Source organism: Nyctereutes procyonoides, unplaced genomic scaffold (genome assembly GCF_905146905.1).
Source record: "Nyctereutes procyonoides isolate TBG_1078 unplaced genomic scaffold, NYPRO_anot_genome, whole genome shotgun sequence".
In the NCBI taxonomy this organism is placed as follows: Eukaryota; Metazoa; Chordata; class Mammalia; order Carnivora; family Canidae; genus Nyctereutes; species Nyctereutes procyonoides.
In genome coordinates this window covers 15,235,421-15,257,368 of record NW_026575040.1, presented here as the reverse complement: position 1 = coordinate 15,257,368, position 21,948 = coordinate 15,235,421, and the positions used below count along the sequence as shown (strand labels likewise).

General features: G+C 36.3%; 1 protein-coding gene across 6 annotated transcripts in view; it reads right to left on the bottom strand.

Moving 5' to 3' along the window:
• The window catches only part of ICE2 (interactor of little elongation complex ELL subunit 2), a 72,782-nt gene extending 50,834 nt beyond the window's left edge, over positions 1–21,948 (bottom strand). For 3 of the 6 annotated variants that reach the window (XM_055319914.1, XM_055319918.1, XM_055319919.1), the window contains exons 1-5: positions 21,862–21,948; positions 20,715–20,840; positions 18,652–18,756; positions 11,937–12,198; positions 10,667–10,786 (exon numbers count right to left, since the gene is read on the bottom strand). In XM_055319914.1, coding sequence (XP_055175889.1) covers positions 10,667–10,786; positions 11,937–12,198; positions 18,652–18,756; positions 20,715–20,755 — 528 coding nt within the window. In that variant the 5' untranslated portion in view covers positions 20,756–20,840; positions 21,862–21,948. Of the gene's footprint in view, positions 1–10,666; positions 10,787–11,936; positions 12,199–18,651; positions 18,757–20,714; positions 20,841–21,861 lie in introns of those variants that run through there. The other 3 variants (XM_055319916.1, XM_055319915.1, XM_055319917.1) reach the window with 3 other exon arrangements.

The following is a 21,948-nucleotide window of genomic DNA, read 5'->3' as shown; positions in this document are numbered from 1 at the left end:
AGTCTCTTTTCATCTAATTTCATATCTCCTTCTCCCTTTCCTTAAACCTCACTTCCTGCTAACTTTTACATTTTTCCCCCTCCATCCATGCTTTTCACTGCTGACACTGGGAGTTTATTCAGGATATTACTTGCAACTGAGGCAGATAGGCGTTAACATGGGAAGGTTTTGTTTGTTTTTAAAAATCCTAGTCAATTGCAAAGTCAGATCTGCATAGTATCTTTGCTCCTCATTTACACTAGTTAGCTTCCACCTCTAACATTCCCATCCTGTGGCAGTCATTAAAAGAATTTGAACATATGTGCAAAAGAAAGCAATATATAAGAACTATATGATACAGAGACTATTCTAGTTAGATATTTGCTCACACATCTTGGTAACAACTGTCAGATATTACAGTGCTTGTAACAGAGTTTCATTTAATTTAGTAATTAGGGAAAGAGAAAGTCACAGGAAAATCTAACACAGGTTTACTCCTATATTCAGGTACGTCACTATATATTATTAAAGGTATTTCACAACTGGTAGGTATTAAGCAACTAAAGGATCATTATTTGATATACTTAAAGGTTTCTAACTAACAATTTGTCTTTTTTATTTTTTAATTTTAATTTTAATTTTTTAAAGATTTTATTTATTCATTCATGACAGACACACTGAAAGGGAGAGAGAGAGGCAGAGACACAGGCAGAGGGAGAAGCAGGATCCACGCAGTGAGCCCGATGCGGGACTCGATCCCAGGTCTCCAGGATCTGGCCCTGGGGTGAAGGCGGCGCTAAACCACTGAGCCGCGCAGGCTGCCCACAATTTGTCTTTGAAAAAGAGCTACAAAGATTAAGAGATTTAGGTTGTTTCCCATCACCCAACCACCAAATGTTATTTAACATTCAAGATATCCTGAGAACTACACCACAAGCACATGCATGTGCATAATATTGATCTATCATAACAAAGAAAGGTGAAAATGACTCTGCTCCCTAAATTTTATTTTGGGCTAGAAAGGAAAAATATGGTATCATAGATGTGCAAAATTTAAAAATAATGGACCCTACTTCTGGCAGTATGGTAGAGTAGGTATGCTTTGAAGAGAGAGCACTTTTATCCAAATCCCACTAGATACTGGACAAATGACAGCTCACAATTTCATGCATTCTTGGACTTGGTAAAAAGCAAAAAGAATCTCAAGGATCATAAGTAAATAAGCAAACCCTGGACCCCTAGAGTGGGAAGAAACAGGAGCAGTGAGCAGTAGAAAACCTATGAAAGATGAGATGCCTTGAGGGCAAATACTTCCACCAGTGGGAAGATCAGGTGAAGAGCTGAACATGAGACTCTAACATTAAAGCCTGACAAAACAGAGATTTGAACTGATATTTGTAAATGCATGTTCACAGCAGCATTATTCATAATTGCCAAAAGGCAGAAGTAACTAAAGTGTCCATCAATGGATGAATGGATAAGCAAAATGCCCAGATACATACAATGGAATATGTATTCAGCCTTAAAAAGGAAGGAAATTTAGAAACATGCTAGAACATGGGTGAATCTTGAAGACATTACACTAAGTAAAGTAAGTCACAAAAAAGACAAATACCATAAATTCCACTTATATGTCGTTACCTAGATAAGATCAAATTCAGACAGAAAGAATGAAGGTTGCTACAAACTGAGAAGGGTGGGAACTGAGAGCTATTGTATAATACATGTGATAAAATAAATATGTATTTGGTCTTTGTCTTTGGTTCCTGACACAGGGCACTAAAACTCTAGGAATTTCCTGAATGACAAGAATGAATGTCTTTTGTATGCTATTGAGATGAATCATGGCTCCTATACAACTTCAGGATGGGGGATGGTTGCCAGTAAATCCAGGGGATGATTAGAGGGCTGGAGATTGACCTAACCTCCAAGAGCCAATAATTTAATCAATCATGTCTAGGAAACAAAGCTTCCATAAAAACCTCTAAACTATGGGGTTCAGAGAGCTCCAAAACGTAATGAACCAACGGGTACTAGGAAGGTGATATGCCTGGAGAGGGCATTGAAGTTCTCTGTCCCTTCCCACATTTCTTGCCATATGCATCTCTCTTTCATTTGGCTGTTCCTGAGTTGTATCTTTTAAGCAAGCAAAGTGTTTCCAGAGTTCTGAAGCAAATTACTCAACCAGAGGAAGAGGTCAGGGGAACCCTAGGCCTACTGTCCAGAGAGTTGGAGAACTTGTATTGGTGGACAATGGTGAAAATAGCTGCCTTTCAGAGAGTTGGAGGACTGGTTGGTGTGGGGAAAAAACAAGCACGTATTTGGTATGAGAAGTGTTGTTAGCAGAAACAGATCAGAAATGGGTAGAGTCCATATTGCAAGGTGAAAAGAATTCAGGAGACTGGCTATATAACAGTCTGTATGTATTTAATATTGCTGAACTCCACACTAAAGATAATGAAGATAGTAAATTTTAGGTTTATGTGTATTTTACTACAAATAAAAATTTTAAAACGGGAAGAAATTGACACATTCTACAACATGGTTGAATCTTGAAGAACACATTATGCTAAGTGAAATAAAAATCACAAAGGGATAAATATTCCACTATGTGAGGTACCTAGAAAAGTCAAATTCATAGAGCTAGAAAGTAGAATGGTGGTTGCCAGGGATTGGGGAGAAGAGTCATTTAACTGGTATAGAGTTTCGGCTTGGGAAGATACAGAAGTTCTAGAGGTGGATAGAATTATACTCACAACAGTACAACAGTATAAAAGTATTTTATGCTAGTCAACTGTCCATAAAAATGGTTAAAAATAGCTTTTATGTTATGTATATTTTACCATGTAAACAGGGAAAGAGAGAGGAAAAGGGGGAGGCCAGGGGGAGAGAAATGGAACTGACTGAGGTCTAACCTAGGGAATACAGGAATCCTAGAAAGACAGAGTTGAGAAAATAAAGGAGAAGCAGTAACTGAAAGTCGCTGAGAATTTTCCAGAACTGATAAAGGACAGGAATATACAGATACAAGAAACATAATAAACCAAGGATGACACTCCTGCGTCTGGGTTTGGAGGAAATACCTAGTGACCAAGAAGGAGGGAAATCCAGCGGTGTGTGGTGCCAGCAGATGGCCTCATAGCACCCACCAGCCCACTCCCACTTGAGAGCTGGAGAATTGCTTTGTCAATGTAAAAAGTAATAAAGACCAGGAGGGACTTGTTTTTAAAACAAACAAAAAAAAAAAAACACAAAAAAACAAGGATGATTTAAACATACACACAGTAATGAAACTGTGAAACACCAAAAATAAGGAGCAGTCAGAGAGAAAGGGTAGACTCTCTAAAAGGCAGGAGAAACAGATAACACACTTTTCAAAAACAGTAATTGGGGCCAAAAAAAGTAAAATTATATCTTCAGAGTGAAAAACAAAACAGTCAACTTAGAGTTATGTAAGGAGTAAAACTATCATATAAGAAAGAGAACAAAATAAAAATATTTTCCGATAAAAAAAACCAAAAGATTGTTCATCACCAAGAGACCATCATCAAAGGAACACCTAGAACACAAAGCATTTCAGGAACAATGAAGAGGATCTCAGAATGTATACTTGAGAAGAAATGGAAAGCCAAAAATAGTTAAAATTTGTAGGTAAAATAAACATTGTTCATATAAAATAATTAATGTAGGTTTTAAAAAGAGACAGCAGTAAATGTCAGGAGGGATATGATGAAAGTCAAAATGATCTATGGTCTCTGTAGATATATAGACTAATAGAATAGAAGCAGGAAATTGACCCACACATCAATAATGACAAGGCAATTCAATGAGGGGGAAAAAAAATCACTGTAAAATTCAAAGGTAGGGCAGCCCCTGTGGCTCAGCGGTTTAGTGCCGCCTTCAGCCCAGGGAGTGATCCTGGAGAACAGGGATCGAGTTCCACATCAGGTTCCCTGCATGGAACCTGCTTCTCCCTCATGCTATGTCTCTGCTTCTCTCTCTCTCTCTCTCTCTCTCTCTCTGTCTCTCATGAATAAATAAAATCTTAAAAATTTTTTTTCAAGGGTAACCATTAAGAGAACTGAAAAACAAAGAATAAATTTCAAATCAATAAGGAGAGGAAAAGGAGGAGAAAAAAAGCCAATCCCCTCAAAAGAAGTAAAATTAGAAAGAACTTTATAAAAAGACAAAAGAAATTATAAACAAGCCCATTTACATCAATCATAATGAATGTAAATAACTAACCTTTCTAGCTAAAAGACAAGAAATATCAGATTTAAAAAGAAAAGGAAAAAAGCAATCTAGTTAAATACAATTTTAAAAGATATTTGTAAAATACAAGCCTACAGATTCAAAAAAATCTTATTGAAATTCCACCTAGCTCTCTTGTAGAAACTGACAAGAGGATATCAAAATTTACATTTCCACATAAAGGACTAAAAAGAGCCAAAACAATTTTTAAAAAGAACAAAGTTGCAGGACTTCCCTCACATGGTTTTGAAACTTACAAGACCAGGTGGTAGTGGAATAAAGAGAGATTTATAGAACAATGAAATAAACCAGAGTCAGGAAATCAACCCATACACATATCAATGGTGACAAGGCAATTCAGTGAGGGAACAAAAAACAGCTTTTTCAAACCGTAGTGCTAGGCAGAGTTTCTCAACTTTAGCACTTTTCACATGTGGACCAGATAGTTCTTGGCGAGGGGGGTGGGGCACAGGCATCCTATACACTGAAGGATATTTAGCAACATCCTTGGTTCTACCCACTAGATGCCAGAAGTACGCCTTCCTCAGTTTTGACAATGAAAAATGTCTCCAGACATTACTGAATGTCCTCTGGGGAGGCAAAATCGCTCTCAGGTGAGAATCATTATTCTAGAACTAGCTATCCATATGAAAGAAGAATGAATTTTGATCCAAACCTCACATCTTGCACCATAAAAACTTGAAATGGACATTCACATTATTGTTAAACCATAAAACACCTCAATCAGGGTTTCTCAACACAGGATTACTGATATTTTGGGCTGGATAATTTTTTGTTGTGGGAGATGTCATGTGCATTGTAGGATGCTTAGTAGCATTCCTGGCCTCTAGCCAATAGATACCAGTAGCTTTCTGCCACTTGAGACAATCAAAAAGGTCTCCAGACATTTTAAAATCTATGGGGCAGGGGTAAAGAAGTAAAAGTGATCCCAGATGAGAAACAGTTGGGGTCAGCAAAAATTTCTATGCTACAACACATGAAAGCACCGACCATAAAACATTTTGAAAAATGAGCATTAAAATTAAAATTCTGTTCTTTGAGAAACACTCTTAAAAACATGTCATAAACTAGGAGAAAACTACATATATAATAGACTTGTATTCAGAATATATAAAGAACTTTCAAGATTCAATAAAAATAAAAACCAATAAAATCAGTAAGAGATTTTAAAACGTCACTGCTCATTAGGGAAATGCAAACTAGAACCATAATGAGACATGACTACACACCTATGAGGTTAAAATGTACAAAGATTACCAATAGTTGGGAATGCAAACTGGTACAGCCACTCTGGAAAACAGTATAGAGGTTCCTCAAAAAGTTAAAAAGAGAACTACCCTAGGCCCCAGCAACTGCACTACCAAATATTTACCCAAAAGATACAAAAATACATATTCAAAAAGGTACATGCAACCTGATGTTTACAGCAGCATCATCAACAATAGGCAAACTGTGGAAAGAGCCCAAGGGTCTATTGACCGACGAATGGATAAAGAAGATGTGGTCTGTGTAATATATGTGTGTGTGTGTGTGTGTGTATACACATATAGAATACTACTTAGTCATCAGAATGAGACTGTGCCATTTGCAATGATGTGGATGGAGCTAGAGTGTACTATGCTAAGCGAAATAAGTCAGTCAGAGAAAGACAAATATCATATGATTTCACTTATATGTGGAATTTAAGAAACAAAAACAGGTGAGCCTATAGGAAAGGGAAAAGAAAAAGGATGGGAAACAAACCACAAGAAACTCTTAATGACAGAGAACAAACTGAGGGTTGATGGAGGGACGTAGGTGGGGGATGAGTTAAATGGGTGATGAGTATTAAGGAGGGAACTTGTTCTGATGAGCACTGGATGTTATATGTAAGTGATGAATTCCTAAAGTCTACTCCTGAAACCAGTATCACACTATTAGTTAACTAACTAGAATTCAAATAAAATTTTGAAAAAGAAAGAAAAAAAGAATTACATGGGTTTGACCAAGGTCATCAATGGGGAAAAAGATGAAACTGGAGGTCAAAACTTTACTTTTTACTTTTCAAAAAAAAATTACCAATACTAAGTGCTAGCAAAAGCACAGAGCAACTGGAACTCTCATATATTGCTTATGAGTGTAAAATGGTACATCCACTATGAAAACGTCTGGCAGTTTCTAATAACATTGCCATATGATCTGGAAATTCTAACTCTAGTTCTTTACCCAAGAAGAATAAAAACACATGTTCAAAAAAAAAAAAAAAAAAAAAAAACCTTGTGTAAGAATGCTCATAGTAGCTTTATTCATAATTGCCCCAAACTGAAAATAACACAAATGCCCATCAAGCGCTGAACTGATAAACCGATTTGGTATAATTGTACAATAAAACAAAAAGGAATAAAAAGGAGCACATTATGCATATTTGTGTCACTAGAGATGAATCTCAAAAAAATGCTGAATCAAAAAAGCCAGACACGAGAATACACTGTGTGTGACTCAGTTTTGAAACTTTAGAAAAGGAAAATCTAAACCATGGAGACAGAAAAGCATACTGGTGGTTTCCTAGACCATGGAAAGAAAGAGACATAGAGATCTTTCTAGTGTGACCGAAATATACTATGTCATGACTGTGGTCATGGTTACACAGGTATATGCACTTGTGAAAACTCAGTGACATGCACTGAAAATGGATTCTTATTAAATATGGCTTAAACAGGAAGAGCTTATTTAGTGTGTAATAACTGTATGCTCTAACAACATAAAGAACCACTTTTTTTTAAAAAAAGGGAGAATAGGGAGAACATCTAAAAAATTTTTTTCAAATACTTTTCAGTATTTTTTTTTTTTAAGATTTTACTTATTCATAAGAGACAGAGAGAGAGAAAGAGGCAGAGACACAGGCAGAGGGAGAAGCAGGCTCCATGCAGGGAGCCCAATGTGGGACTTGATCCCAGAACTCTGGGATCACACCCTGAGTCAAAGGTAGACATTCAACCGCTGAGACACCCAGGCGTCCCAGCTTTCAGTATCCTATTGACTGATAGCCCTGTTATTCTAAGGTTGTTGCCTGTGGTATAAAGTGAGACACATGTGATATTTTTTTCTCTAAATAAATATTTCCTAGCTTCTTTACTGAAATATTCCCAAAACAATGACCAATCCAGGAAAAATGAGCATCCCCAGTACCCAGACTGTAGTCTTTTTTTTATTTTTTATTTTTATTTTTTTATTTTTTTATTTTTTTCAAACTGTAGTCTTGAAATACCACTTCCCACTGGAAGAAACAAAGGCTCTGGGAAATGGCTGATTCCAGAGTTGAAACAGGAAATGTACAAAACAAGTCTCAAAGACTACCACAAAGACTCAAAAAGACTCAAAAGCCTTATGAAGAGCTGTCATCGGCTAAAGCTGGTATTATCTGAGCTTCAAAAAGTGTAATTACAGTGGACTAAAACCCATAATATTTTTAAAAAAGAAAACTGATCAATATTGGAATCAATTTTTTTTTCAAAACTGGCATATAAAGGGAAATAATCTAGCATTTTTTTTTCTACTACATGAATTAGGAGACCACATAGATGAGTGAAAACATATCTTAATAAAATTTTTCCAATAAATACAAATAAATGATGCAACTAGAACCCTACAATTTTGTAAGCCCGAGTGAATGAATACACCTAGGCATTGAACATGAACACCTGCAACCACCACAAAAAAGAAACAATCAGATGTTATGTGCCACCTGATAAAGAAAACAACATCTATGTGTTGAATCCATTTGGCGAAGACTAATTCTGATCAAGCTTCCAGATCCCATCAATAATTTGTAAAAAATATAGAGAAATGAGGAACATGTTGAATATCACCATTTGAATAAGCAATCATCAAAATCTAGACTGTGGGAAACTTTACAAGTCAAATGACCCAAGTTCTTGAAAAGATCACGTTTAAGGGAAAGAAAGGAATTGAGGAATTATAGTTTATTCATATAATAATGCACAGAAATGAAAATGAATGAACTATAACTACACACATACATGCATATGAATCTTACAAACAAGAGTGAAGGAATAATTATGTTCACATAAAACTCAAAAACAAGCAGAAGTGAGCTCAGAGAACTACCAAAATAAAGGAAATGGAAATTACCAACACCAAACTTGTGACAGTGATTAGTTCTTCAAGGAGAGAGAATGTTCCATTAGGAGGGATACACAGGGAGCTTCTAGGATAGTGGTAATGTTTTATTTCTTGACTTGGAAGAGAGTTACGGGCAGCCCTAGTGGCTCAGCGGTTTAGTGCTGTCTTCAGCCCAGGGCCTGATCCTGGAAACCTGGGATCGAGTCCCATGTCAGGCTCACTGCGTGGAGCCTGCTTCTCCCTCTGCCTGTGTCTCTGCCTCTCTCTCTCTCTCTCTCAGGAATAAATAAATAAAATATATATTTTTTAAATGTTAAAAAAAAAAGGAAGAGAGTTACATGGGTATTCACTATATAATTATTTGTTAAGCCATATATATATATTTGTTTTACATACTTTTCCATAAACATATTGCATTTCACAATATAAAACTGAAATTTTAAAACACTAAAAAAATCAGAAAAATATCAGTGAACCTTTAGGGTAGAGATGTAAAATGTAAATTAGACAAAATAGGCTGCCAAGTCAATCTGACTAAAAAACAAGACTTAATGCTGATTGTTGGCTATCAAATTGTGTACTTCGCTAATAAACACTTTTATATTCACTAAATAATTGCAATGAGCACTTGAGAACTTAACTACATGTCAAGCATTATTCAGTTATTAGGAACAAAGCAGTGCACCTATTTATGTATAGGTGTTGCGAAGGACAATAAAAAAGAGTAAAATAAAACATGGTAAAAGGAACCCTGAAAGTGATGCTATTTGTTTTAGGATAATTAGGGATATCTTGATAGTTCGTATCTGAAGAGAGACTTATAGAAATCAAGGAACTAATCCATGCGTTTATCTGGGGAACAGCTTGCCAGAAAGATGGCAAGAGCCAAGAACCTTAAGGCAGGAACATGCTTGGAGTATTAAAGTAGCATAAAAAAGTCAGTAGGCTGGAACAGAACAACTGAGGAAGATATGTAGAAGATGAAAGAGGCTGGGGGCAGGGAGGAGTTGAGGGAGTGAGATCATGTAGGGCATTGTACAATTTTGTAAAGACCCTCTCTTTCTGAGTAAACCGAGAAAACATTTTAAATCAATGACATGAGGGGATGTGATTTATGTTTTATTTATTTTTAAAGATTTTATTTATTTATTCATGAGACACACAGAGAGAAAGAGGCAGAGACATAGGCAGAGGGAGAAGCAGGCTCCATGCAGGGAGCCCAATGTTGGACTCGATACCAGGAGCCAAAGGCAAGATGCTCAACCGCTGAGCCATCCGGGCATCCCTGGTTTATGTTTTAAAACCATCATTCTGGTCCCTTCAAAGCCACTATTAAAATAAGAATAGCTACAATTACTTCTCCATAGGGAAAAATATGACACTTGGTTTAAGTATCATATGTAGGTTCAGAGAAAATAAAAATGCAATTCTTCCTTTTATTTAGAAGAATCACTCTTCTGGTTCATATTAATAGCAAAATTTTACCTCAAAAAGTATTTAAAAAATGGTAAAACTATTATCCTTTCTTGCGCCCAATTATAGGACCAGCAGTTTTGTTTTGTTTTGTCTTAATTGTGGTAAAATACACATAAACTTACTACCTTAATTTTCACATGGAGAGTTCAACACTGTTAAGTATCACGCTGTTGTATATAATAACTAATTTTAAAAACTAAAAAAAATTCAGACTGGTGTTGGTGTTTGTAGATAAACTAATACAATAATATATATTAGTATTTATTATTTAAATAGTGTATTCTGAATCTCTCATAGACCCACTGAATGATGGTAGGGCACAAAGTATAGTGATTTACATGCTTTGCTAATACATTTGCATGAATAATCTAAGTACCAGAAAATGAACTCACAGTTTAGAAATTCTTATTTATGGCTAGTTACCATGAAGATAATGAAAACAAATTTATGTGACTAAATACGAAATGACCATTCAGATTTTTAATGACCAAGGTAACTCCTTAAACATTCATTCTCTCACAAGGGAAATCAGTGCATCAGATCAAACCATCCATTTGAGTAAAATCTAATTCAAATTTGGTAGTTGGATCAGTTAAAAAAAAAAAAAAGACACCAAATGTTAATATATTACAGTATATGATTTTGAGGTGCTAGAATTTCCATTATTAAAATACACGATGAATAAAAGACCCACACACAATTTGGTCTCTGAATTGATAATACTGATATTTTTATATAATTTTCACAGGATCATCACGTTTTAAAACGCTGTTATTGCCTACTACTTGGCAGTTTAAATAAATGATTTTTTTTTTACCTCTGTGAAGAGACGAGCATCATCAGAAAGCAGATTATAATCCTGTGCACATTTCTTTGCAGAATTCTGCAAAAACTTTAGGAATTCAGTAACTTCTTCATTCACATGTTTTTTCATATCCTGATTTTTAAAAAAGTAGACATATCTTGGAATAAGAAGTGTGATTAAAAACAATCACTTCTCAGTCACTGTTCTAATAATTTGTATTTAAAGACTAAAATATCATATCCAAAGCAGAAATCAGAGAAATAGTAAACATTATTATATAATAATGACAAACTCGTCATTAAAAACTCCACAATGTATATAAATCTCAAATCACTGTGTAACACTTGAAACTAATACAACATTGCATATCAACTACACTTCGATTAAAAAAAAAATCCTAAACTCTGTAAAAATAGAAGAGCAAATGACTAATATTATACTACCTATTTAGGAATTAATACACTTTTTCATAAAATGCTCTTAATTAACATAAAAAAGACAAACATTCAAATGGAAAAAATGTGCAAAGAACATGAATAGGCAAGTTACAAAAGAAATAAAAGTGGCTTAAAAACACATGGAAAAGGCTTATTTTCATTAGTAAATACTGTGAATTAATATAAAACAAGGCATCACCATTTTTTTCCATATCAAAATAGAGGCTAAAAGGTAATATGCAGTGGTAGTGAAGATATTATTTTTTTAAAGAAAACCTTCATGCAATAGTGGTATATACAAATTGGCTTACACTTATTGCAGAACAATTAACTGTGTAAGTGCATATCAAAAGCTTAAAAACATGTATAGCTTTTGATCTGGCAATTATATTTTTAAAAGTTTATCTTAAGGAAACAATTATAGATGTGAACAAAGAGTTTGCAACCAAGATGTTCAACACAGCATTATTTATATAACTGAGTACTTGAAACTACTAATTAATTAAACAAAAACTTAAAATTGGCTCAATGATCAATGTAAAATTGTTCTGCTAGTACATAAGATGAACTGGAGTGAAATATGCTCAGAACCAGAGAAAAATGCCTCAAGTATAATAGAACCAACAAAAGAATGAAGCACCAATGCTTTGTCAATTAAACTTAAATTTTTCATTTTTGTTAATACACTGCACCTAAAAACATAAAAGCAAAGTTAAAATATTTGAGCACTGGGTGTTATAATATATATTAGCAAACAGAACTCCAATAAAAAAATAGATATAAAAGAAAAAAATTTCTAAAAAAAATAAATACTGTTTACTGAAACTGAAGAATAGAATACATACCAAGTACTGCAAGTAGTCATTTTTATTTATTCCAACAGCTTTGGAATTTGCAGGAATTTTTGCGTATTTAACCAACAAGTCCACATAACTCCTCTGCTCTCTCTGTGAGAAACGAGAGAAACGAGGATAAGGAACTCTTGGTTTTGGAAGAAGAATCATTCCAACTGTGGTTTTAACTTTTTCCTTTGCTTGAGTTGCTGAACTAACTGCCGGCTCATTTTCTACAGAACTTGCTGAGGCATTCAAATTTTCTCCTATACGTCTGGAAAAAAAAATACAATTTACAAATATGTGCTTTTCACATGAAGATTACTATCATGGAACTTCATGATTCTCAATCACCAGGGAGAATATAGCGTGATTAACATAGTAAATTCTAGATTATTATCTAACTCTGCCACCTGCATTTTGATGTTTAGCCATTTGGTGTAAATTAAGTATTCTGCAGGATAGGATCACATTACAAGTTTACCTTCAATTATCTGACAGAGAGGGAGAGGCAAAATCCTTAGACAAGTTATTCAATTTGGAACTTTTCCCCCTTTATTCAACAAGGGAAAACTGTTCTTGCCAATTATAGATGCAGGTATTTCCTGTTCACCTTTATTATAATGCAAGTTGTTTTCAAAAGCTTAAATTCAGTAAGCTATGTCAGTTAATATGTTGAACAAAAGCCACTAAAAACAGGATATGCTTAGGTCACAGGTTCACAAACTGAGATTCTAAATTTTCTAGTTTCCTTTAATTATCTCAAAATTTAAAAAGAAAATTCCAACACTGCATGCCATGTTTTACGGAAGCAACAGTGGTTTTAGAAAAGTTGTACAATCCTCTATCACTCATACATGGCTGAGACCATGGAAATGCCTTTATGCTTTGAATGAATGCAAAAGAGGAAATCTGGCATATCATAATGAAATGCACTATAGGGGAAAGTAATAACTAGAGAACCTGTTATCATAGTTGTTTATGAAACAATACCCCCAATTTCTTTTTTAAAAAAAAAAAAAAAACCTTTCTGCACCAGTGAGATACATGAATACAAAGTTCTTATCTTGCTCATAATCTGTTGCTATTCCTAGTATTTAGTTACAGTAATCTACATTTTTAAGAAGGGAATTTAAAGTATACAAATACATACCCGAACACAACTATACTTCCTTAGCCTTCACAATTCTAATTACCACCACAGTAATTGTTCCCTCTCATTTAGTTCCAAATTAAACAACAGTAGCACAAGTAGAAGGGAAACTAACGAGAAGGATGGAGGTGTTCGTTCATTCATCTCCCCATTTGTTAATATTTACTAAGTGACTACCTTGTGCCAGCCTTATGCCAGAAACTGGGGAACAATGTAGTCTCTATTCTCTAAAACTTTACAATTAAGTGGATCAAACAAATGAATGGGGAAGAAAGTAAGTATGTATATTAATACAGTGTAACTACGGCAACCTCAGGTTTCCAAACTGAACTTACTGAATAGGTGACCATGAATCCTACGGATAACCTGATCAGGGATTAAGAGGGAGACTGGGGAGGGGCAAGAAATATTCAGACCTGTGGTTCTCAATCATGACAGCATTAATTTCTTCGGGGAATTTGAGAAAAATATGGCAGCATCTGGGTTGTCACGAAAGGGGATAATTAAAGGCACATAGAGGTGAGGAATACTAGCTGCCTGGATTGTAATGTATGAAAATATACTGCCCAACTTTCAAAGGTCCCTTTAGGCTTTCTCTTACCATATACAAATATATATGGTCTCTTATCACTTATCCTAACAATACATTTTATTCTCTTTTAGTTTTACGATTCTTCTATGGCACAGTTTACATTAACCTCTCTTAAATCCAATCTTGTTCATTTTAGCTGATGTATCTGACTACTTCATTATATCTTCTAGTGTAGCAGTATCCATGCACTTACATATCCAATTATATAAATTATTTCCTTTGATTTCACATTTATATATCTAAGACACTTTAAAAATATATTATCTGTGGCTATTTTTAGCTATGAATTTTAATTCGGGTAGTAAAGGAAGTATCTTATTTTTCATAAATATTTGTTATGAAAAGGCCTGATCAGGCTGAGAATTATCAATTTAGATCAGTGTCTGGACAAAGAGTGAGTCTCACTCAAAACTACTGAAAATTTGTTTTAGATCAGCTTTATAATGCTAGAATAATTATGTTAAAAATGCCAAAATTCTTAGAAAAAAACTTAGGGCCTCAAAATAAGGCAAAATATCCAACCCCACTGTTTTAGAGCTAAACTAAAAATGGAAAACTAATCAAGAGACCCCGTTAGTGAATGGGAAAATAACTTTGGAAATTAAAATAAGGATGTTTAGGTGGCTCTGAAAATAATACAGGTGAAAGAAGACATACTTAGCTACTAAAGTTTCTCCAATAACTGTATAAAAATAAGCATATTTTAGGTTAACAAAATGAATATTAACTGCTGATCTTGAGAGAAATGTATTACAGCAAATTGATTTCTCACTAGAAAATGTCTTGAGAGCTATTCAAACCTAACAGTATTGTGTCCGCAACTCTTAACAATACTGCTTCACAGCTGTCTCTCTGAATATGAGAACATGTCTGTCCTTGTGGCACAAACTGGCAAATTTAATTAAGCTGCTGCAGCAACAAGATGCTGACTCAGATATGCCAGAGTAGGAATGTCAAGAAATTCTAGCAGTTTAAATTGGCTACATTCAGCAAAGAATGAAATGGCAGCACATCAAGATCATTTCCGTGTGCAGTGCTGTCAAAATCTTCATCAGGGTGCAAGCCAAAAGCATCTGACAGGGTTTCTCTATCCACATTTACAGCATTATATTTTATTTTAGTTGATGGTTTGAAGTTTTCCCCCTTCATTTTGTCAACCACCCATTCTCCTTTTTTAAAGTTTCTTAAAAAAAAAGCGTATTTCAAACTTTTAGTTTCCAATGCTTTAAGTCTACTGGTTTGGGTGGCTTAAAGTAGTATTTGGAAATGGTGCTTCTAGCCTCCGTCTAAAGTCTACCTGTACCTCCTGAATTTGACTTATACTTTTCTTTATTAAACATGTTAAAATTTCATAATTTTTATTTGAAGCTATTTTCCCTCTTGTGGGCTTAAAACCCAGTTAGAAGTATATACAACAGAAACTTAATTTTTTTATTTTATCTTTTTAAAGATTTTTATTTATTTATTCATGAGAGACACAAAGAGAGAGAGGCAGAGACACAGGCAGAGGGAGAAGCAGACTCCATGGAGGGAGCCCAATGTGGGACTCGATCCTGGGATTCCAGGATCATGCCCTGGGCCAAAGGCAGGGGCTAAACCGCTGACCCACCCAGGGATCCCCCACAACCGAAACTTTAATTCAAAAAAAGGTAAATGTTTATCTTCCAACAGAGGGAGAAGGGTTGAATAAAAACTTCCTAATGTAGAAAGCAGAGTAATCAGAAGTATCAATATTTTCCCAAATATGTTGGAGGACACAAAACCCACAAAATTAGGGTTAATCAAAAATTTTCACTTTTCCTAATTTTTCCATCAAGAAAATATCTGTAAATTGTCTGAAAATTCATTCCTTACTGTAATAAAACTTCATAAAATTTAACGTGAGCAAAAAAGACAGAAATACATGAAATCAATGCCTCATGTCTTTATTTTTTTATGCCAAAAGGTATATTAAACTAATAAATTATTTTGTGTTATGCAGAAATCTAAAGAAAAACAAGCATATTCTAAGAAGAAAATATTTTAGAAGTTGTACTCAATTGCCAGCAAGATGCCCTCTCCCTTACATAATTCAGACTAACCCACATAGGACATGCTGACTAGAACTAAACTTGAAAAGAACCATTAAAATAATTAAGAAGCAGTGGCAGGATGAAGAATAATATTAAAAATTTTTAGTCCAAAAAGATGAAGGCTGAGATAAAAGTACATAAAATGGTGAGAAGCTTTTAAGATACAGGTTCATTTTACCTTTAGAAAAACGTAAAGATATTCATCTTTGTCCTCTTTTCCAGGAGACTAGATTTGGTAGGCATTCTTTAATTCAAATAAACAATGGCAATTCTTTATTTGATAAGTTTTAAGAAATCAAAAAAAGAAATTAAGTTATCCTCATGAAATGGTACAGTCGAATAACAAAATTACCTTAAAAAATCCATAGATGCATTTATATGGGATCTACTCAACTTTCTATAGGTGATATTAGCAAAAACATTATAATTATGCTCCCAGGCAAGAATGTTCCTTTTAAAATTGCCTCTTTACTACGACCTCTGCTTTTTTTTTTCTCTCTGCTTGCTTTTATATGAACTTATTTATTCATCTGATGAATCAAAAAAGCACTTCAAAAAATGTTTTTAATGGTAATCTGGCAGTATCTATCAAAATAAAAAACATATGCATACCTTCTCTTATAGGAATTTATCATACTTATATCAGCATATGTATAAAAAGGATGCTCAATGTTTATAATAGGAAAGGAATGGAAACAACCTAAATGAATATCAGTGGGGTCATTTAATTGATTCCATAGACATCCTTAAAGGTTCAGATTCAAAAGTATGGGTTGAAAGTACAAAATCAGTATTTCTTAAAAGCTCCAAAGAGTATAATGAGCCAGAATGGTAAGCCTGAAAATGAAGATGGCACAAGAGACTGAGAAATATCACCATAACCAGAAAACTAGGAGAGTAAGAGATCTTCATAGTTGAGAAGTTACTGATGATCTTAAGAGGAGCAGTTTGGGTTTTTTTTTTTTTTTTTTAAGATTTTATTTATTTATTCATGAGAGACAGACAGAGACAGAGAGAGAGAGAGAGAGAGAGAGGGAGAGGGAGAGGGAGAGGGAGAGGGAGGGAGGGAGGGAGGGAGGGAGGGAGAGAGGAGAGAGAGAGAGAGAGAGAGAGAGAGAGAGGGAGGCAGAGACAAAGGCAGAGGGAGAAGCAGGCTCCATGCAGGGAGCCTGATGTAGGACTTGATCCCAAGTCTCCAGGATTACACCCTGTGCCCAAGGCAAGTGCTAAACTGCTGAGTCACCCAGGGATCCCAAGAGGAGTTGTTTTATTAGACCAGTGAGGATGGAGACCAGATTGGAGTGGGGTTCAGTGAAAGCAAATGCAGTGGGAAGTGTTTTATCCTGTTTTATTAATCCATTCTCCCAAGTTATCTTTTGACTAGAGAGTTTAATTCATTTAAAGTAATTACTGACAAGGAAGGACTTATTATTATTGCCATCTTGTTAAACGTTTTTTTTATGTCATAATTTTTTGTCCCTCACTTCCTCCCAGATATATATGTTTTTAAAGAAATCTAAGTACAAACAATACAAAAGGTAAGAAAGTAACATGGAGTTCAGGGATTGTGACGGGAAAAACTTGAGTGCCTTTAAACACTGATTAAGAGAAAATGAAAATATAGGAGTAGGAAGAGATGCTAATTGACAGGATACTGAGGAAGGCAGGAACAGATACGGACCCATTCCATACAGAGGCTGGAAATATTCTTCCTCAATTGCAAAATGAGTGGAGAAAAGATGAAAGTAAATATTGGGCTCCTCTAGAGAAGCTCCCCAATTCCTCACTTGGCGTATTTACAGTCCATTCCAGTAAACTCAATTACTTGGTTTAAAGACTCATCCACAACAGAATAGAAATAGCCAATCACAAAAGAAAGAAGAGCTGTTATGGGCAGGCAAACAGTAGGAAGGGACAATTATCACTGAATAGGCATGTTCATACCAGAAAGGAAAAAAATCTCCAGCAATTTGGCAGTATCTATTAAGATATAAAAGGCATATGCCATCTAACCAAACAATTCAATAATCTTATAAACATTACAAGAATTTCATCAATGTATTGTTTATAATTACAAAAAAGGACCACATTTGGCAATATTGGACTAGCTAAATTAATTAAAAGTATATATATGAAGTACTATGCAACAGTTAAGATTAAAACACATAGAGGGGGATCCCTGGGTGGCGCAGCGGTTTAGCGCCTGCCTTTGGCCCAGGGCGCGATCCTGGAGACCCAGGATCGAATCCCACGTCGGGCTCCCGGTGCATGGAGCCTGCTTCTCCCTCTGCCTGTGTCTCTGCCTCTCTCTCTCTCTCTCTCTGTGTGACTATCATGAATAAATAAATAAAATCTTTAAAAAAAAAATAAAACACATAGAGGCATGGAAAGATACATGAAATATTATTTTAGATGAAAAAAAGGAACTGCAAAACAGTTTTATAGTATTTTACGTTATTTATAATATGATCCCCTTTTTTTCTTTTTAAATTTTTATTTATTTATTTGAGAGAAAGAGAGAGAGAAAGACATATAGCAACAAAGGTACAAGCAGGGAGGAGAGGGAGAAGCAGGCTCCCTGCTGAGCAAGGAGCCCAATGCAGGGCTGGATCCTAGGACCTTGAAATCCTGACCTGAGCTGAAGGCAGATGCTTAACTGACTGAGCCACTCAGGCACTACCTCCCATTTTTGTCTTTATATTGGTGTGGAGAAAGGTCCAAAAAGATTTATACACACACATGCACATACATCAAAGACTAGTCATCTTTGGGTACTGGGTTCTTCCATTTTCTAATTCTTATATTTTTATAATTTGAATGTTTAATAGTGGATACAGATATAAAACTTCAACTGCCAGAAAAATAACAATCAAATGTGAAAATAAATAACCAAATAAATAAATATATTACCTGTTAGATAAAACATATAGTTCTTTTAAACTTGGAGCCATGGAATGGTCTTTATAATTTTCTTGAGAGAAAAATGTCTTAAGGCCATTTTGGGGGGAAACATCCCTGTGAAACAAAGTTATTTATTTACATTTGACAATTCAAAATCTCATGCTAGACTAAGTAGCCGTAATGGTACAATTGTAGTTTACAACTACATGCCCCTTTACAGCCCCTTTCCCAGACAATCACCTCTTAATAATTTTAATTTCACATATCAGATGTCTGAGTTTAGATGTTTTACTTGATGGCTTTTAGCCTGCTCTTTCTGAAATTCCCCAGCTCAAATAATCGCCTTGCTTTTTCCTTTAATATTTGATTAAATGTCAGAGATACTTAAGAGTTAAAGATAGAACAGACTGAAGTACAATTAAGAGTCTGTCAGGATCAGGGCTCACCTCAGGCTCTGCGGCATAACATGAAGATGTTTGGTTGCTGAAAGAAAATGCTTCTCAACTTAGTTTTGTTCCATGCATTATTGCACCAGGCCACAAGACACTACAAAGACTGAATATCCTACCTATTTTCATTAACTTGGCAAATGTGACAAATGGTGTGCCTCTGCTAAAACCACTTCAAAGGTCTTATATGATTTTCCACGACATCATAATTAGAGACTAAGATATTACAGTCACACTTTCCATATAGTAAGGATCCAATAAATGCTGGTTGAAGGAATTAAAAACAGTGAGAACCATAATCTAGAAAGGACAAACATTATTAGGATTCTATGGGAAGGGGATCCCTGGGTGGCGCAGCGGTTTGGCGCCTGCCTTTGGCCCAGGGCACGATCCTGGAGTCCCGGGATCGAGTCCCATGTCAGGCTCCCGGCATGGAGCCTGCTTCTCCCTCCTCCTGTGTCTCTGCCTCTCTCTCTCTCTCTCTCTCTCTGTCTATTGTAAATAAATAAATAAATCTTAAAAAAAAAAAAAAAAAAGGATTCTATGGGAAAAGGTAGTTCCAAGGGCAACAATACTGTGCAAAAGCTGTAAACTACATTTGGTTTCACAATGTCAATGGCGTTTAAGAGCATCTGTGCTGTATCTGAACACCTTCTTTATGACAATGAGCATAAATGTATACACCTTCTAAAACTTAAAATAGAACAATCTGTTAAATGATAACTTCTGGATGCCCCATTCCCAAAATAGGAAATCTTAGCTTTTGCCCCATACTCATTTCTTACTGTTTTTTAAAAGTGTGTATAGAAAACATAAATAAACAAAACAAAAACAACTACAATTAAAGTATAAATGGTAAAAATTAGGATGTCTTACTTGCTATGCACCAGTGTAATTTCTTATTACCGTACTGTATCTGTCAAAGCTCATTAAATTATAAGGTTTTTGCTTGTAATACAAAAACAAACTCATGGACTCCAGGACAGTGAGCAACTTGGGAAGCACTGCTTGCCATAAAAAAATACTTATGGAGCTCATACTGCTTGAATCTTATGAGTCAGGTACTATTTAAATCACCTCTGTAATCTCTCCTAACTTTAGTATTCTCTTTGGCTAGCAAAGGGTGGATGCTCAGTAAATTTGTATTAAATTGACCTAAAGCAGCACATGTATTAGATCCCTACAAAACCACACGTAACAAGTCATATTTTTCTAAAACACAGTCTATGCATTCATAATATCACTCGATATAGATTCTAATATAACAAAATGAAAGAGAGCTTTTCTATTACTTGTACAGAAATGGGCAAGGTTATCGGGCACAAGAAAATTCCAGCTTCTCTTTTTCACTAAGACACCAAAAATAAATAATAAATACATGATGGAATTATACCTAGTAGCCAGCTGGGTGATGGATTATTGTCATTTTAGGAGGGTAACTGCAATCAGCTAGATCTCAAAACTGTTCAGTATGTGAAGGTAAGACTGGGGTTATGTTCTGAGCCATCAAATTTGTTACCTTTCTATTTCTTCCAAATCTCTCCAGGCCGGAAACCCTCCTTTCATAATCCAGCCACCAGTCCCACTTCACTCCTCTTTAGATTACCAACAGATGTGACTCACCAGTTCAGCCTTGGTTCCCCCATGGCCATCATGGAGCTCATATTCCTAGATTTCTGCTTCACTCTAGCTCACAGTTCTGCTGCCTGGCAGTGCGGGCTCCAGAGGGACGCAGGGTTTCTCCAGAATCTACACTCAAGTGAGGAAAAACAGAAGGTCAAGATCAAAAGCAGGGGGCAGGCTGGGCCAGGGGCCAGGTGTGAACCTGGAACACCTGCCCTCCACTGACAGGGACACCTAAAACTGAGCGCAGCACGCGGAGGGCTATTCCCAAGGTTCTTTGTACCAGAACAGCAATGCTGATGTAGGAGCCCTTCTTCTCCTTTGAACTTAACTCCAGTAATAACCTAACTTTCAGGACACTCATCGTGGAAAAGGGAGTCCAAACAGAATGGTGTTCTCACTGCTTACAGAACTAGATCACGCAAGGGGACGGGGCTCTAAGTCTTGACCCTGCTCCCCTCCATTCCCTTACTGGCCCAAATAAACCTTGCTTCCGTTTTCCCAGCCCTACGCGGTTACGGGGCAGATTCCGCCCAGCAATCCTGGACAGAGACGACCTGGATATCAAGAATCTTAAAATAAATGAATGAATGAATGAATGAATATAAAAATATAAATAATAAATAAATAAACAAATGAATAAATAGCCACTTTTGAGGACACTGAGGTCCAGGGGACTTAAATGACATTTCACAGACTCCAACAGAGGAGGTCGCCAGGGCTGCACATCTGACTTGACCCCTCCTCCACGGTTCTGTGCTGCCCGGGTCACCGCGAGAGGACTGGTGAAGCGCCACGTGAGAAACTAACAGTCCAATTTGCAAGTCGGTCTCTCGGTCCCCGCCGCCCCCCCCAACCCCCCGCCCAAGCCACCTCTGTCGCATTAGGACCCTCTGGGGCTGGGTGGGGAGGGAGAGCTGGTGAAGACAAAAGGGATGTGGCTGAGGGAAAGGGGGCGGAAGGGGAAATAAGGTTCCAGTAAGGTAAGTAAAGGGGGGAGGGGTACGCGCCAAAACCAGGCGCGGAGGGTGCTGGCCCGGCCGCGGGGGCCGCCATGTTCCCTCCTCCCGCCCGTCACGAGCGTGCCCGCCTGCGAGGAAGCGCCCTCCCTTCCGCGTCTGGGCTGCACAGCAGCCTTTCCGCCCACCTCGTGGTCCGCGGCGGCTCTGGCCTGGGCCGCGGCCCCCGCTCCACACATGCTCCACCCCACTCCTCACACTGTCGCGCGCGTCCG